This window comes from Crinia signifera, chromosome 2, assembly GCF_055691185.1.
Source record: "Crinia signifera chromosome 2, ASM5569118v1, whole genome shotgun sequence".
Taxonomy (NCBI): domain Eukaryota; kingdom Metazoa; phylum Chordata; class Amphibia; order Anura; family Myobatrachidae; genus Crinia; species Crinia signifera.
The window spans coordinates 152243461-152257785 of NC_139218.1; the positions used below are offsets into that span (position 1 = coordinate 152243461).

The following is a 14325-nucleotide window of genomic DNA, read 5'->3' on the forward strand; positions in this document are numbered from 1 at the left end:
CGTTCCTGGGAGCCTGATATTGTATGTCTAAAAAAGTACGTGCTGCATGTACTTTTTAGACTACATCTGAAATTTAACATTACAAACATGGATTCATCACATGCATCCAAGTGCACATCTCATAGCAAGCTGGAAGAAAAATTGTATAGAACCATTGTACAGTCAAAAACGCATAGCACAGTACAATTGTAGCGTCTGTGGGCACCTTTAGAATGACATAAAAACACAATTTAATATTTCTGAATTTGTTAATAAGAAACTGTCTGCCCTTGTGGTGCCATGAAAAATAAATTGGATACTATAGGGTACTGTGATTGAAAACGTTTGGGAAGCACTGGCCTAGTGTAGGGGCAACTTATGTTCTCACAAGCAGTGTACGCTCCACCCTTTTTTATTACATATGCACCTCCTTTATAAACAGCACTACTTCACTTTGCGTACAACAACTTATGTTGTGCCTTATAATTAAACAAGGATGGTGACAAACTGTGGTAGAGACTCAAGCCTGGAAAATGAGATATCACCAATAAATGAAGAGCATTAAAAAAAAATATATATTATATAGCTGATAATTACATAAGATGTTTGACAACAACTGTCAGTATGTGACTAGCTGGCAAAGAATACTGAGCTTTGTACTGTACATCAGCAGATTGAAAACTACAGACTTTGTGGGGGGAAAAAAGACCAACACATATAACACCTATGTAACAAACATTACATGGTCTGTGACAAAATAAAAAAGGAGCTAAAATAACACACAAAAGGTTTTGAGGAAATGGATGTACACACCTTAGCATTCACATAAGGATGGAAGGGGCCATACTTTTTCACTTCTGGACCATTCTACAAAAAACAACAACAACAAAAAATAGAGAAGAAAAAATAAGGAGTGGATGAAAATAAAACAAGTGATAAAACGGAGGTGTGGGCCACAATAAGGGATTATCAAGTAAATTGAACACTTTTTGTAATAAAAGCACATAATCATCCTCATAAAATCGACCTAGGCTAGGTATAAAAGGTGAGAAAATTTGGGTAGTTTTAAGGTTAAATAAAATCAGAAGCAGAGTAAGAGATTAAAGCAGCACAGGATGCAAGCAGAAAATAACCTAAAGTGGGGGAAAACACACCTAAGGCTGGCAGAGCATGCTGGGAGTTCAAAATATGAGAGGTTGTGAACGCTCTGAACTACAATTTTGGTTGGCAAATAAAAGTGCACAAAGCAATAAAACCCCATCTGAAACCAAAAGCAGTAAAGACAGATTATATTAAAGGCCAATACATAGTGGGCTATTTTGAGCTGAAGGCACCTAAATTGTCGTTTGAGTTGCTTTCAGCTCAAAAGCCACCCAATGTGTATGGGCCAGCAATGAGCCGAGACGCGCGATCCCGCATCATCGCTGACCATCGCCGGTCAGCAGATGAGCAACAGAGTGGATGGCTTTCCATAGGGTGTGGTATGGGACTGCGACAGTCGGGATCCCAACAGTCATTATTCCCAACGTTGGGATCCCGACTGCCCAGAGTCAGACAGCATGGCGAGCGCAAAAAAGCCCCTTGCTACGCGAGCCACCTATTCTATTCTCCCTCTATGGGGGTCGTGGACCCTCACGAGGGAAAATAGCGGGTGGCAGTCGGGCACCGGCTGTCGGCGTTTTGACAGTCGGGATCCCGACGTCGTGTAAACGACTGTCGGGATCCCGACTGTCGGGAAGCCATCCGGCACCCTTTCCATAAGGCCCCCATACACTGTGCTATTTGGGTCCAATTTCACCCGATTCAGATGGATCAGGCAGTGAAATCGTCCCAAATCGTATGTGCAGACGTCCCATCTGACCCGATGCGTGGTCCCGTGAGCATCGGGTCGGGTGGTCGGACAGGCTGCACATAAGATTAGGTAAATCTTATGTGCAGCCTGGAGGCGGGCAGGGGACGCAACGTATAGGAGGCAGGGAGCTGAGCGGGGCGGGCTGATGCAAGGAGCCGGGCAGGAGAGGCAGAGGGCGCACTGACATGGGTGGTGATTGCCGCAAGCAGAGAGCCTGGCAGGGGAGGCAGTGGTCCAGGCGGTGAATGCAGCGATTGGAACCAGAGACCCTGTAGCGTAGGGGAAGCCGGACAACAACGTTGCACATAGAAATTAGTGGACCGTCAGTGATTGGCTGAGACCGGACCGCTCCCCGCTCCCACCCTGCTACTGCCGCTCCCCGATCCCAGCCTGCTCCTACTGCTCCCACGGACCACTAGCTCTCCTGCAGCTCCCCCGGACCCTTCTCTGCTCCCCGGATTTTTACATGTGATAAATCGCATCCGATTTATCACATGTAAAAAATGGCACAGCAAGTGCCAAATCTTATCAAGCTCCCCGGGGAGCTGCCAAGTCGCCCTAGTGTATGGGGGCCCATAGTGTCCTGCTATGGAAAGTCGTCCACCCCCTGATAAAATCAGTGGCCAGGGGGAAAATCTTAAAAATATTAAATAAATCGCTCAGTGTGTATGCACGGAGCAGTTTTCAGCCCAGCAATTTTCACATCATACCTGTCCACACATGCTGGGTAAAATCACCCAGTGTGTGAGTGTGTGTGTATCGTTATAAAGCTAACAAAAACTCTTGCAGTATGAAATCTCATTTCAAAACTGTAAAATGTGGCATACAAATATAAAATACACAAACTACATGAATAAAACATGAATATATAAAAAAATCACATGCTGCACTTTACTTAATAAACACGGGTCCATTTTTAAAGCTCCGCCACCAAAGCAGATATCACCATGAACAGAGAAAAAAAATGAAAAACCCTATAAAGTTTCTTGGCGTTTTAACACACTCAAGCAAATGAAAATAGGAGATGCCAAAGACCTGCCTTCTAATGCAAGAAACCACAGGGGTACAAAAGCTGATGTCATCCAGTCTCAGGAGACTCCAGCATGCGTAAGGACACAGAGCAGCCCTTACCTGTTAATGAAAAACTGCATTTGTCTTAGCATTCTTTTTTTTTAAAAATGTTGTAATTAGAATGATACCATCATGAATTAGAATTATGACCAGATATTTATAAAAAAAATTATAAAGATTACACCAAAGACAAGTAACAAACAAATAATCACTGGATGTGCTATATAATTTTCCATTTATTTAATATAGGTATATGTGGTACAACAACCAAATTAAAGGTTTCATTTAGTGATGAAATGTATAAGATTTTTTTTTATAAAATTCATAATCAATCTTCTAGCCATGCTGAACATAGATTAGATAGATAGACATGAGACAGCTCGGTAGAGAATGAGCAGTCAATAACAATACAATTCTGAGTGCCATTCTATTATACATATATTAGACAATAGAAGCGGCACTCCAAAGAATTCCATGCTTGAGAAAAATACACAATGTATTGAAATGTTGCAAATAGATACTCACGTTCACCATTTAATGGAGCTCTTTGTAGTGCCGCTTCTATCGTCTATTGTACTATCTTCCTGATGCAGGCACCCAAGAAGCAAAAGTGGCTGTGCGTGTATATATAAACTATTGTTTGTAGCTCTAAATTTACACCCAAAGGAAAAACTAGAGCTATTTTGAAAGATAAACATTTAATCCAGTCTTTGACTGAACCAATGCGTCATTTGTAACAACCACGTCCAATGTCTAGGTTTGGGAAGAATAAAATACCCCAAGTACATTTCAAGTAATACATCATACAGATTGGAATTTCATATGAAAATTTGCGCACAGCTCCAACAAAACTGGTATTAGTTTCAAGCACCCCCAAGAAAACATTGTAGATCTATAGATATTATCAATAAGAGCTAGCTATAGAGACATTCAGTAAACCAACAGAGGGAATAGGGTCCTTGATACTATTGTAAAGCGCAACGGAATCTGCTGCGCTATACAAGAAACTGTAAATAAATATGTGGTGTAACAGCCACATAAACCAAGTACAGGAACAATGGTCAATACTTTAAATACTAAATATTAAGCCAGTGTGGTACAACGGAAATTGAGGTGGTGGCTGTGGATTGTGTGTGGGGGCTCTATACACAGAATAATAGTAAAATTAGAAATAAATTGTTGGATGCTAAAGAGGAACTAAACATGGGGAAGAAGCCAAGTGTAAAGATTTCGTAGCTAAAAAATTGTAACTAATATAACCATAAAAGGACATGTTACATAATACTGGTTAAAAAAGAACATGTTATTATCATTTCCTACTCCTGCAGTATTGAATAATATCCTTCTTGCTTGAAATGTGAATACGTAGAATCTACTAAAGCATAGATGTGTCCAACAACTCTCCTTTTATCCCAAACTAGTTAAAAGCCTGTCAAAATGATGGCTTCTGCAATGGACTTTCACTTTGAGCTGTGACAGTTTTTAGCCCATACACGCTCCACCCCAGTCCTTATGTGCTCTATCTTCACAGGTCCTCTCTCCATATACAGCAAGTTTGAAACAGATTAGTGTCCCTGCAAAAATTGTTTCCTTTTCAAAGGAGTAATTTGGTTTGTCCAGTGACCTCTAGTGGTCGCTGGCAGTATTTCACCTCATAGAGGTGAGGAGTAGTTTGAAATGATTATGTATAGATATATACATACATATACACACACATACACCAACACAAAATTCTGCATCTTAGTACTTCGGTATAGTGCTTTGGCATGGCTAAATAGCAGAGACCGTTGCTATTTGGCGTTACAGGTGGATGGATGTATACCTTTGCAGACTTTTTCTTAATTTTTATTTTCTTGTGTTATAGATTTATCTACTACAAAATCACGAGAGCATTTAACCAATTAAAAAGTTATTAGTTCCAAAATCTAACTTCTGGATCATGGAGGTAAACTTTACAGAGAAAAGAGACATTCGTTAAATCTTCATATCAAGATTAGCATTAAAGTAAAAAGAATAAACTTACCTGTTCGTTGACCTTAGCATGTGAAGGTCCATGGTGAATGAGCAGACGCACAATGTGAGCATCTCCCTTCCATGCTGCCAGATGTAATGGGAAACATCCTTTACAGTCTGCAATATTTGTTACAGCTTCATTCCTCAACAGAACCTCCACCACTTCCCTATTGGAAAACAGTAAGTAAACCAACAAAAGTAAAATGGTAACACTGGTGGAAATGTATTAAAGTGACACATATCATGCCGCTATAGTGTTGCCGCTTTAGAGAGGAAGGTACACAGACGAGATGTATTGACAATATTGTGTTTGCCTAAGTGGGGGAGTAAAAACTCCACTGTCTGATAATTCCTACCAGAGCACGCAGTGCATCAGAATAGTGCCGATGCAGACGTCCTCCTCCCAGCAGACTCCGGTGGCCATGGGCTAGTTCTCCGTATTATCAAGAGATCTCTTACGTATTCTGCAGCTGGCTGCCGCAGCCACTTCAGTCAGGATTTCGTACCCAACACTCCACTGAGACAGCACTGACTAAAGTGGTGAATGATCTGGTCACTGCTACGTCTAAAGGCCAGTACTTCCTCCTATTTCTCCTGGATCTTTCTGCTGCGTTTGACACTGTTGATCACACTCTTCACATACAAACACTGCACTCCCAAGGACTGCATGATACAGCCCTTTCCAAGTTCTAATCTTACCTATCTGATCATTCTTTCAGTGTTCGCTTCTCTGACTCTTCACTACCTCTGTCAGTAGGAGTTCCGCAAGGCTCAGTTTTAGGTCCCCTGCATTTCTCAATATATACCTCATCTCTTGGCAAACTAATCAGCTCTTTTGGATTTCAGAGGTAGATGTATGAAGCAGTCCAATCAGCTCTTAACTGTCCCTTTTTTAAATCCAGCCTGTAACTTGACAGTCAGGTGCTGATAGACCGGTGATAAAGTACCAGGCACTTTATCACTTCTCCTCCCTTATCACAGCTTCATACATCTACCCCTGAGTATCACTTGAATGCAGACTATATTAAAATCTATCTATCACCCCCAGAGTTGTAACTTATGGTTTTGGGCAGAGTCTTGAATGTCTCTCTGCCATCTCATCTTGGATGTCTTATCGTCACCGCAAACTCAATATTTCCAAAACGGAATTAATTATACTCACACCCGCCAAGAACAGTTACCATACTGATACGTAGCTCATTGCCTAAGTGTCATCCTTATCTCTGAACTGTCCTTTGTCCCCACATTCAATCTGTCTCCATATCATGTGACCTGCATCTAAAATACATATCCAAAATATGACCCTATCTTCCACAAGACACTACTCTTATCCTATGCACTCATTATATCCCACAATGATTATTGCAATAGTCTCATAACTGGTCTTCCCAAGAACAGACTCTCGTCACTGCAATCCATTCAAAATGCTGCTGCTAGGCTCATCTTCCTTGCAAGACGCTCATTGTCTGCTGATCCGCTCTTCCAGTCCCTTCTTTGGTTGCCTGTATATTACTAGTTCAATATAAAATACTTCTACATATAAAGCTATATAACCATACTACACCAGCATATATCTTTTTACATATCTCAAAATATCTCCCAACTCGACCACTCCGCTCTGCACAAGATCTGCGTCTCTCTTCTGTACGGATCACTAGCTCCAATTCACTATTACAGGACTTTCATCTGGCTGCTTCCATCCTATGGAATGCCCTTCAACGCACAATAAGATTCTCCACTAGTCTCCAAACTTTCAAGCATTCCCTGAAAACTCACCTCTTCAGGCAAGCCTATCATATTTAAAATCCATACGCATAACCCTCTGAGGCACTTATGTATTATATAGCTCACCTTCTGGACTTGCAACTTGGTGGGACTGCTATGCTATTACTGGAGCCTGTCCTTGTGTTTCCCTCCTATGTCCCTATAGATTGTAAGCTTGCAACAGGGCTCTCCTACCTCCAAGTCTGTCTGTTACCCAGTTTGTTTTATCACTGTCTACTATTGTAAAGTGCTACGGAATCTGCTGCGCTATATAAGAAACTGTAACTAAATACATACATAAAGCCAGTCCTTAAACACACGCAGTAATGAATGGAGGAGATATGGTATCAGCGCACATGACATGTACCGATACCACTTCTCCTCCATAGCGACAGTTCATATATCTACCCTCTGTGTACCAAAAGGAATGGGATCACTTTTAATCTGAAATTATGTCTTTCAACACAAAAATTGCCAGTAACCCTTCAGTTATGTTTAAGCAAGCAACAAAAGAAAATGATGAGGTTAAGAACATTGGGGCAGATGTATTAAGCCTTAACAAGAGATAAATCCAAGGGTGATAAGGAGAGATAAACATCCAGCCAATCACCAGCTAACTGCCATGTTACAGCCTGTGTTTGAAAAAAGTCAGTAAGGAGCTGATTGGCTGGATGTTTATCTCTCCTTATCACGCTTGCATTTATCTCTTGTTAAGTCTTAATACATCTGCCCCATTGTCTTTTTAACATCAAATAACAGTGCTAACAAAGAAGAGTATAAAGGGTAGTGGGGCTGAAGAGAGCAGCCCCACATGGCCAAGATGGCAGTTGGGGCACTGAAATGCTTAACCCTGGTGCTGCACAACCTTATTGAAAGGACCAATAAACACAGAGGTGCTAGCTGTAAATGTAATAACCATTGGCAAGGAGCACTTTGTTCCAGGCTATAGTGTAAAGCCACCCTCTACTAAAAAGGAGGTGGGTGGACGAACGAAAAACAATAGGATAAGTAGGAACGGATGGGAACTGAGGCAGGATAGGAGGATCAAAAGAGGTTAGGAGGAGGGTTAGGTTAGTCGAAAAAAGTGGGTTTTGAGGGAGCGCTTGAAGGAGGTAAAGGAATCAGAAAGCCTGATGGGTGGCGGGAGGTTGTTCCAGTGCAGGGGGGCAGCGCGAGAGAAGTCTTGGACACGGGAGTGGGAGGAGGTGATAAGGTGAGAGGTCAGTCGGCGTCAGCAATGGAGCGGAGGACGGGAGGGAGTGTGGATAGAGATCAGTGAAGAGAGGAGAGGAGAGAGCCTTGTAGGTGGTGGTGAGGAGTTTAAAGAGAACTCAGAAAGGAATGGGGAGCCAGTGAAGAGATAGACAGAGGGGGAGGTGGAGGTAGAGCAGCGGGAGAGGAAGATGAGCCTAGCAGCAGCGTTAAGAATGGATTGGAGAGGTGCGAGGCGGGTGAGAGGTAGCCCAGAGAGAAGGATGTTGCAGTAGTCAAGGCGGGAGATGACAAGAGAGTGAATGAGAATTTGTCGCGTCAGTGGAGAGGAATGGTCTGATGCGTGAGATGTTGCGTAGGTGATCTTCAGTGCATTGATATATAAAGCAGAGTACATTTAATTGTCTGTAACAGGTTTAAGTTCTATATATGTTCAATGTATTAAAACTACAATGTGTTTATTGTATAAGGAATAACCATATTTTGTGACTGTAGTAAATTAGATAGTAATAGTCCTTTCAAAAGCCAGAGGTTTTTTTTTTTCTTTGAATTGCAAGCTATGGGGTCTCTTTTGCATCTCTATGTGAAGTGAACCTTCCTATTATCTCCATTAGCCCAATGATCACAATACATCTACAATTGTTTGATCATTATATTGTGATCAAAACGTTTATGGATCAAGGTAAGACACCTTGATCCGAATAGGAAAGCTTTAGAAAAACCTTCATACTTAGGAATGTACTCAAAAATCAAAGTTCTCAAATGTGCTCCAGAAACAAAGACATATGTCTCCTGAAGAGGTGGTCCATAAATCATCATGGTTGTGACTGGATGCCTGCCATAAGCTCTGGCTCCACAGATGGCAGTTTCTGATCTCACGGGACCTGGTCAATAGAAGATTCCCTGTTAACGTCAGTAACCTCCCGCAGTGTGCGGGGATATCGCTGCCACCACCAGACTCCTACTACATAGCGTCTGGAACCACAGATACCTCCTCAGGTCCAAACGCTGACACCTGAGTAATACCTGCTAGGATGTATGCGTCGAAATGCTGCTGACACCCCCCCCCCCGACTGGCGTCAGCTGGTTCCCCGCCTGGTCATGGACCAGGCCTCTGTTACAGTAGCTAGCAGAGTGGAGAAGGGAGATGCTGGATTCTTTACCCAGTACAGGAGAACAAGACTACTGTTTGAAGTATTCCTGTTGGTGGCAAGAAACAGACGTCTTGAGGCAAAAAGTGTTTATTTCTCACATATAAGTTCTTAAAAAGGACCCTCTCTTATTTCTAAGAGGCACAGCATACAGATGTTACAGCAGGCAAAATAGAAGAAGAGTAAAGAGTTCCAGGGCTCATGAGGACTGTGGATATTTTGGCACAAATACAAAATTGGGATCAATTCTTGGGGTGGCAGACTGAAGTTCTTAGCCTATTAAGCAGAACCCGGTTAGATCCAGAGAACAAAGATGATAACTTTGTATAGATATCAAAACAGCTTGGATCGGCTGGAATTGGAGGATTCTTTGGTCTGATGGATGGGGCCGGATTGAATTCAGAGACCCTTTAGTTCCTGTCCTGGAGTACAATGTTTTAAGTCTCTCATCAGATTGGGGGAATGGGAATCCCACCTGGAATGAAGACACTCAGGTCTCCTATTGAAGGTATGGACTCTGGAGACTTAATTGGAGGAGAGCAATCAACATCCATTTCTATGGTGACAAACCTCTTTTGAGAATAGAAGATGAAAGTTATTTGTTTGGACTTACAGATGTGACCAGATTGGGTCCAGAGATGCTTAAAAATGGTTGTAAACAAAAGGAGACTGGACCGAAAAAACTGATTAAACCGGATTTATTCCAAATGAGCTTGTAGGAATTTTTTGGACCTATAAAAGGGGACCAGATTGGGCCCAGAGATCAGCGAACTGGCTGGAACTTGAGGAGACAGTCAAATGGATGGAAAAGAGGTAGGCAGAATGAAGCTAGAACTGGAGTCCATATTGTCCATCTTGGAACTGGACCCTGCTGAGCATCAACAAAGTAGTGCTCTCAAAAGATGGTGGACATGAGTCCATATTTGTATCTCTGTGTGCTACCATTGGATCTTGCCCCTGGATACCTATATTGGGGTGAAGACTCTAGAGACCCTTCCTGGAGTTGGCACACCAGACACCTCTCTTATGACAGAAGACTATCAGAACATTGGATACTTTAGGGTCAAGGAAATAGTCGCTACTTCCTGGGCTACAGAACAGTTTTAAAAAGGTGATCAGAGCTCCTCATAGTAGAAGAAAAGATGAAACGGTTTGTGACGACTAAGCTCAGATTCAGTAAGCTTAGGCCAAAGCAAGCTCCTGGACCTATCCTCACATCGTGCAAGAATAGATGACTTGTTTCTAGGGAAGTCCTTAAATGAAGCTTCTTTTGACACATAGATGCAAGGAGAAGCTTTGATCACTAAAATCAGTAGGGGAGGTCTTTATTGTGTTAGAAGTGTACCTAGAAATTCTGGAATAATTAGAACTATTCTGGTGAGAAAAGTCTTTGTAACTGCTCTAAAAGTTTAAGAACCTTCAGAAATTCAGATTTTGGCACAATAGAAAACAGAGAAAAAGCTGGATTGAAATCCAGATGTAGAAGCCAGGAGTTGAGGAGTAGGGAGAGGAGCCAGATGTGGAGAAGGTGCAGTACCAGTTAGGATCAGTATTGGACAGCTTAGTCTGGATCTCATTCAAACAGAACATATCCTAAATTAATTGCGCCAACTGTCCCTTAAAAACATTTTGCATTTCAAGATGGATCAACACATACAGAGTAAACCCAGTACCAGCAGACTTATTACTGGTCGAATACATCTGGCCAGTGCTTACTTACACAATCTGTGGTATAGAGGTCTCCGTACCAGAATCAGGGATGCGTGAAGATGACCCAGCGATGTGCTGGAAGTGACAAGGCTGTATGTAGTTCACTTGCATTGTACTGAAAGGAGGATAGTGATGGAAATTATCAGGAACAACTATTTCAGGTGCTGGGTTGTGGAGCAGTAACAGCTATACAGGATACAAGGCTACAGGTGCTAGTTTGAGGACCACAGCAGCCAGGAAAAGATTGGATAGGCAACAATCAGGAGGTCTCTGCTGTAGGTCATGCTGTAACAGCTCCTTATCTGTATTTAGTCAAGTACATACAGAGCACTGATAATTGGCAAGTGTTCAGTGAGCTTCCAATAGACCTGTCGGATATAGGCCGAATATCACATAATGGAAGACTGGCTGCTAATTAGAGACTGAGCGGTCAGCTGATTCACACGGTCATGGCTGTGCACATGGTTAGTTTTGGATTAAACTCCAGAGTTGTACATGTTGGAGAGCATGGTTTGCAGTGAAAACAATGACAGCCTCACACAGGACTGAAAACAGGAGAGCCTGCAAACACACAAGTAATTACTGCTGCAATCTGGATTCTGCACAGGTGTATGACCAGCTTGACGAAAACGCTGTAGCAGTACCACAGCCTTAAGCTGGAAACTCAAAATACGACTATCTGTCCAATCTAGCAATTATAACGGATCAGCACTATGCTCAACCTCCATCTAGATAGCACAGGGCGAGTTGTAATAATATGTCCGCTTGAAGGGATCCCCCAAACCTGGCAACCTTCACCTGCCAGCAGCAACCCGCATCTTCATTTGTACTCTGCAACATCAGGACGGAGCATTCCAGCCACACAGCGCAGAGTTCACTGTCCAGAAAACAGCAGAGACGCGCTGTTGGTGAGAATAGACTGCTTGGTGCATTCCACACCACCGCTTTCAGAGTGACACTGTGTGTGGGCCGATTACGCACAGATACTGACACCGTTGTGCCATTTGCACAAATTCATCTGTGGATACAATTAACTTTCTTTGTATGCATAAAAGATTGACTGCTTTCGACAGCCGCCGCTACACGGACATAAGTGCCCTCTAAACACACATCTTTCCTACTGAAGCGGACATATTATTAAAACTCACCCTGTGCTAATTACATGGAGGTTGAGCATTGTGCTGATCTGTGATAACTGCTGGAATAGTATATTGAATTTATGCACGTATGTGCTTATAGGAGTAACTGGGTTTGTTTTATTTAAACCTGCAAAACTGGCTGGGTGTTTCAGATAGACAAGACAAGTTTTGTTATTTTATCTTTAATTACATTTATTTATTTTATTTATTTATTTACAGTTTCTTATATAGTGCAGCAGATTCCGTTGCGCTTTACAATAGTAGACAGTGATAGAACAAACTGGGAAACAACAGACAGATTTGGGGGTTAGAGGACCCTGCTGCAAGCTTACAATCTATAGGGATATTGGAGGGAAACACAAGGACAGGCACCAGTAATAGCATAGCAGTCCCTCCAAGTTACAAGTCCAGAAGGGAAGCTATATAATACATAAGTGCATTTCAATATAAGCTTTTTCAAACAGAGCACACTCTATATTTAAATATATGTTTTTCTAACCAGTGTTCCAGTACACTACCTGTGAGATATTTGACTGTATCAATTATAGGTGTTTAGACAGTGTACCTTTTATAATTAGTGTGTACAGTCACACTTAAATATTAAGCTTTGCACCTGATTTTTATTTTTTACCTGTCCCATCTGCCTGGTTAGAACAAACATCTGGTAATTTATGGGAGCAACAGGCAATTAGCAATTTGCTCCCTAACAATGGAAAACAGATAAAAACTGACCTTCAGACAAATCTGTAAAATTCATTAAATCTAACCATTTTTGCCCAATTTCAGGCTTTTGAGAGCTAGTGGTTACTTGTCATTTGCTCCCATACATTACAGGATATTCGCTCCAACCACAAACATTGGACAGATACCCCTATAGGGGCAAAACGGACGGTGTAATGGTTAGCATTACTGACTCACAGCACTGAGGTCACAGGTTAGATTCCCACCATGGCTCTAACTGTGCAGAGTTTGTATATTCTCCCCATTGTTGCGTGGCTTTCCTCCGGTTACACCAGTTTACATCCACAATCCAGAAATATACTGGTAGGTTAACTGGATCCCAACAAAAATTAACCTTAGAATGAGTTTGTGTGTGTGTACAAGATTGTGAAAGTCAAATCTTCTCTGTAAAGCGATAAGGAATATGTGTCCTCTATATAAATAACTGATAATATTTAATAAATAGTCTGTAACCAGCATCACCCTGGAGATATAGCAACTTGGAAGCTGAAGTCTGTATAAAGCTCAAAGCAAGGCTGAGAGAAATGGAAAACATTGCAGGACAAAAATAGGTAAGACACTTGGCAGGTATCAGAATATGCATGAAACTAGTCAGGTTCGTGATACCTATAGTCCAGCGGTTCTCAAACTGTGGGTCCTGACCTCCTCAGAATGGGGTCGCGACTCCATGTTGCTGACCATCAGGCTGATGACTTTTCTAATCTCAGTCAGTGATTGTTGAATGTAAAATATCTTTTGAGTTTTATGTTATTTCAGACTCCTCACATCATTTTGTGCCTCCACAATGCTGCCATGTATGTGCTGTCTGCTGACTTCACATGTGATGTGATGACTTTTTGCAGTAACTTGCTGGGGTCCTGTAATTATTTTTATTGTCTGATGGGGTACCAGAGCAAAATAGTTTGAGGACCGGTGCTATAGTCCAATCCAAACTAAATTCTAAAAGAAGATCTAGCTATGAAATTCTCCTAGCCAATGAAACAGCCAAAATAAAACGGGTCTTCCAGGTGGGGAATTTAAAACATATACGCGCACACACACAAGATTCCAAAATCAGCACTGTTTAGCACAACGTTAAGCACAAACTGTCCGAAATCAAATGATTGTCCACATAGACAAAAATTAGGAAATTAGACAGCAATAGGACCATAATATTTGTGAACACTCATGACATACCAGCTTGGGAGAAAAGCCCAGGAAATCTATGGCACATATGTTACTTGACTGCAAAAATAATTTTTATTTCAAGATTAGCTCACTAGCTCACAGAGCAATACATTGAAACATCTAATTTGAGAAGAGGCTAAGGGATTTACAAAAAAATACTGGAAACAAATTATGTTGTCACTGTACCATTTTCACTATTTTATTCAGAGAGTTGAGCATTCAAGAATGGAAAACTGCATGGAATAACTATGGGGGCTATTCTAGTCCACACACAATGCTGCAAATTTTGCAGTGTTGCGTGTGCGCTAAACACCATCTGCTGATAGCAGTTCCGCACACCAGGTTGCCCACACGGCTGCGAATGGATGTTTTTGGGGAAAAAAAAACCATACGCAGCCTATGGGGCGACACCCACATCATTTGATGGTCGCCAACCATCTAATGACATGGAAGGTACACGCATATCTAAGCGACTCTCGGAACCCTTAGAGATATGTGTGCACCCTCACCAGGAACAAGGCAGGCA

At 41.9% G+C, this 14325-nt stretch overlaps 1 protein-coding gene across 5 annotated transcripts in view; it reads right to left on the reverse strand.

The window, feature by feature from the left end:
- ANKS1A (ankyrin repeat and sterile alpha motif domain containing 1A) overlaps positions 1-14325 on the reverse strand; it is a 145849-nt gene that overhangs the window by 111235 nt on the left and 20289 nt on the right. For 4 of the 5 annotated variants that reach the window (XR_014470387.1, XR_014470385.1, XR_014470386.1 and 1 more), the window contains exons 3-4: positions 4926-5082; positions 793-846 (exon numbers count right to left, since the gene is read on the reverse strand). Coding sequence is in view for 1 of the 5 variants with exons in the window: in XM_083173136.1 (XP_083029262.1) it covers positions 793-846; positions 4926-5082 (211 nt within the window). In the remaining 4 variants the exon portion in view is untranslated. The remainder of the gene's footprint in view (positions 1-792; positions 847-4925; positions 5083-14325) is intronic. The other variant, XR_014470388.1, reaches the window with a different exon arrangement.